The following is a 3,394-nucleotide window of genomic DNA, read 5'->3' as shown; positions in this document are numbered from 1 at the left end:
GTGGAGGTCATCTGGTCTAACCCCCTGCTCACGTAGGAGACCTGTACCAGGGATTCGAACCGCCGAACCGCCGACGGTTCGGCTAGTTGCCCCTTCGGTCCAAAAGAGAAACTCACAAGGATGCTACTGTTAAGTCCTATGACAACCACCCTCCCTTTGCTCCTGCCCGGCTCCGCTCCTTCTCGTTCTCCGCGACTAAGCACCGCGTTCACTTTCGGTTTTAACCTTCCCTTTTCGTCTTCCGTCCTGTCCGGACTCACCCCACCCCACCCCATCCCGCCTTCTTCGAGCGCAGCTTTTCTCCGAGCGCCGCGAAGCTTTGCTCGGCTGCCGCTGGTTTTGCCTGCCCGCCCAGCGCTGGATCCTGGGGTGGTCGCGGGTAGTCTCATCCGCGGAGTTCCCCGTTCTGCCGAGCCAGACGGACGCGTGTCCATTCTCCGGAGCTCCAGACGTCTCGAAGACCGGGTTCGACGGCCGACCCGCAGCTCGGGACCCGGACCGTGGAGTTATCCTGCATCTTCCCCTCTCTTCGTCCCTCTCTTGCGCCACCTTTGAATGGTTTGCAGCCTTTCCACGGGGAAAAGGGACTCCACGTGGCTTTTTCTTCCCTTCGCGGAGTTTCCAAACTGACACCTGTCTGTCTTCTGAAGCCTCGTCGCTTTCTTTCCGCTGGCAAAACTCGCTTCTGCATCCACCGTCCACCCCCCGGACAAGGTTTAATTCGCCGGTCTACTCTTCTGAAGCCTCTCCGCTGTTGGCATCCCCATTTCTTCCTCCAGGCATTCCCTCTCCCGATGGTTTCCTTTGAGAAATTCCTCAATTCCATCCTGCACCCACTCAGGTGAACTGCTCCCTACCTGCCTCAAAGAACACGCCCTTTGTGTAGGTCCATCCCCCCACTTTCTCTTGTCTCCTCCAAGGCTCAGCATTGACCGTGATGAAAGAAGTGGGCAATCAAGTCAACAACTCCACCAACAACTCTATTTGTGACATTGATGCTCTGTGCCCAGTTAATATAGATTTCACCCAATGGTTCCTGCCCGCTTTCTACCTCATCCTCTCTGTCTTGGGTCTTTTGGGGAATACGTTGGGCTTGTGGTCCTTGTGCAGAAGCTCACGGAAGAAGAGTTGGAACCCCTTCAATGTGCTATTGTGTAACTTAGCATTTGCAGACTTGTCTTATGTGATTACACTGCCCTTCTTTGTGTCCTACTATCTTGGGGGACATGTGTGGGTCTTTGGCCAAAGCTGGTGCAAGCTAACTCGACTTTTCTTCCATGTCAACCTTTATGCCAGCATTGGCTTTCTGACCTGCATCAGTGTCCATCGTTACCTGCATATTGTCCATCCAATGAAGATGATAGGAAGATGCCAGAACCTTGGCTTTTCTGTCTTTCTGAGTGTTTTGGTCTGGCTCTGGGTCACGATTCAACTTTCTCCTGATTTAACTTTTAACAAAAGGGGTCACATGTCCGACAAGTGCCATGACTCAACAGAACACAAATACCTGGAGACTTATCTGTTATACTTTCAAATTTTAACAGTGACTGGCTTTGCTATTCCTTTCTTCATTGTCACTGGGTGCTATTGTCATGTGGTCCTTGTCCTCAGGAGGAACAAGAACATGGATCCTAACCTCAAGCAGAAGAGTATCAAGCTGGTGATTATGGTAATGACACTTTTCTACGTGTGCTTCCTCCCGTATCATATCTTTAGGAACCTTAACTTCTTGTCTCGAAGATGGCAATGTCAGGGATTTTGCAACCAGACTTTAAGGAATATTTATATCTTCTACCAAGTGACTCGAGTCTTGGCTAGCCTGAATAGTGTCCTGAACCCTTTGTTATACCTGCTGGCCCGTGAGGATTTAGAAGTGCAATTGAGGAAATTTGCTAGAAACATTAGATTCAGTCTGAAGACTTCTTTCGAGGACAAACTCCAGCCCCATTTGGAGTTGAGGCAATCAAATATTATGCTTGATAAAGAATGTGGAGAGATGCTATCTAGTGATCTCTGAATGATAGTTTTAATTTAAAGGAACATATCATACATGCTGACCGTCCGAATGCTCCTCCCTCTTTTCCAACATTCCTATCATTTGATGGATACAGGTATTAATGTTTTTCATAGTTTGAAAATTGGGGTTGGAGCACAGTTTAGAAGCATTATGCAAATGTGCAAAAGAGTGAGAGTGTGGAGTGAGAATGTATGGAATACAATGGAACAGGTTATGAAAGATAAACAACTAAATTTATGGGCCTGTAATTTTATTATTTGCCTGAATTAATCTTTAACTTGGATGCATAGCCCTGCCCTTATTACTTCATTATATTTCTATTTTCCATGGGAGGTCCTCTGAAGAGATTGGAATATTTAAAAGTTGCTGGACTGAAAACATCATATACTGTACATTATGTATAATAGTACTCCTTTTTCGCTCTGTACATGTATGGTGGCAGTAGGAAACCATACAAGACTCAAACCAGAAGGTTTATTGCCATAAATGTATATCTATATACGTATATAGTTATTGTTATCTAGCTGGCTAGTTAGCATTTCCAATGAAATGTGAAATGTCTATTTTTCCTTACTGGGGGTGGGGCAGTGAAACCTGCATTGGTTCAAGTTCTACAAAATCTTTTAAACTGTTTTAGACTGGGAATGATGAACTTTGGTATCTGATGGCTTGTATAAAATTGTATAAAATGGCTTATATAAAAAAAAACTAGAAATGTATGGATGTATTTTTGAAAGGCTACATTATGGTATATTGCACAAAATCACAACACATACATATCTTTTAATATAGATCAGTGGTAGTCAACCTGCGGCCCACTAGTGGGCGTTCCAGCTTTCATGGTGGGTGGTAGGGGTTTGCTGTAACTCTGCTTTATAAATTTTATAAAGTAAAGTTACTTCCCTACTTTCTAAATCACTCCTGTGGAACCAGTGGGCGGTTAGAAAATTTTACCTCTAACAGAGATACAAAAGTGGGTGGTAGGTATCCCTGATACAGATGATAGATAGGTATACAGACATACAGGCAGATAGACAGAGATAGAGATAAGTGACTATATTAGCTTATATCACTTTCACTCTTTAACCACAAGTATTTCAGTGTATATTACCTTGTTCCATGATTAATAGTTTAATCCCATCTTGAACTGTATACCAAGGTGGGAATGTGGGAAAATGTAAGGCACAAAACTATAACAGAATAGTTTATTTTATTTTTTAAAAAAATCTAAAATGGATTTGCTTGAGATAAATAGATGATAGATAGATAGATAGATAGATAGATAGATAGATAGATAGATAGATAGATAGATAGATAGATAATGGATGGATGGATGGATGGATGGATAGATAGATACAGAGAGAGGAAGAGAAAAGA

General features: G+C 43.7%; 1 protein-coding gene across 1 annotated transcript; it reads left to right on the top strand.

Moving 5' to 3' along the window:
- The first annotated feature begins 316 nt into the window (after positions 1–316).
- On the top strand, positions 317–2,870 carry LOC116509560 (P2Y purinoceptor 1-like). Its single transcript, XM_032218755.1, has one exon. It carries the CDS (start codon positions 938–940, stop codon positions 2,015–2,017), a length of 1,080 nt encoding a protein of 359 aa, XP_032074646.1. The 5' UTR covers positions 317–937; the 3' UTR covers positions 2,018–2,870.
- The last annotated feature ends 524 nt before the right edge of the window (positions 2,871–3,394 follow it).

This window comes from Thamnophis elegans, chromosome 5, assembly GCF_009769535.1.
Source record: "Thamnophis elegans isolate rThaEle1 chromosome 5, rThaEle1.pri, whole genome shotgun sequence".
Classification (NCBI taxonomy): domain Eukaryota; kingdom Metazoa; phylum Chordata; class Lepidosauria; order Squamata; family Colubridae; genus Thamnophis; species Thamnophis elegans.
Note: the sequence above shows the minus strand (reverse complement) of the source record. Positions and strands in the feature narration are given on the sequence as shown.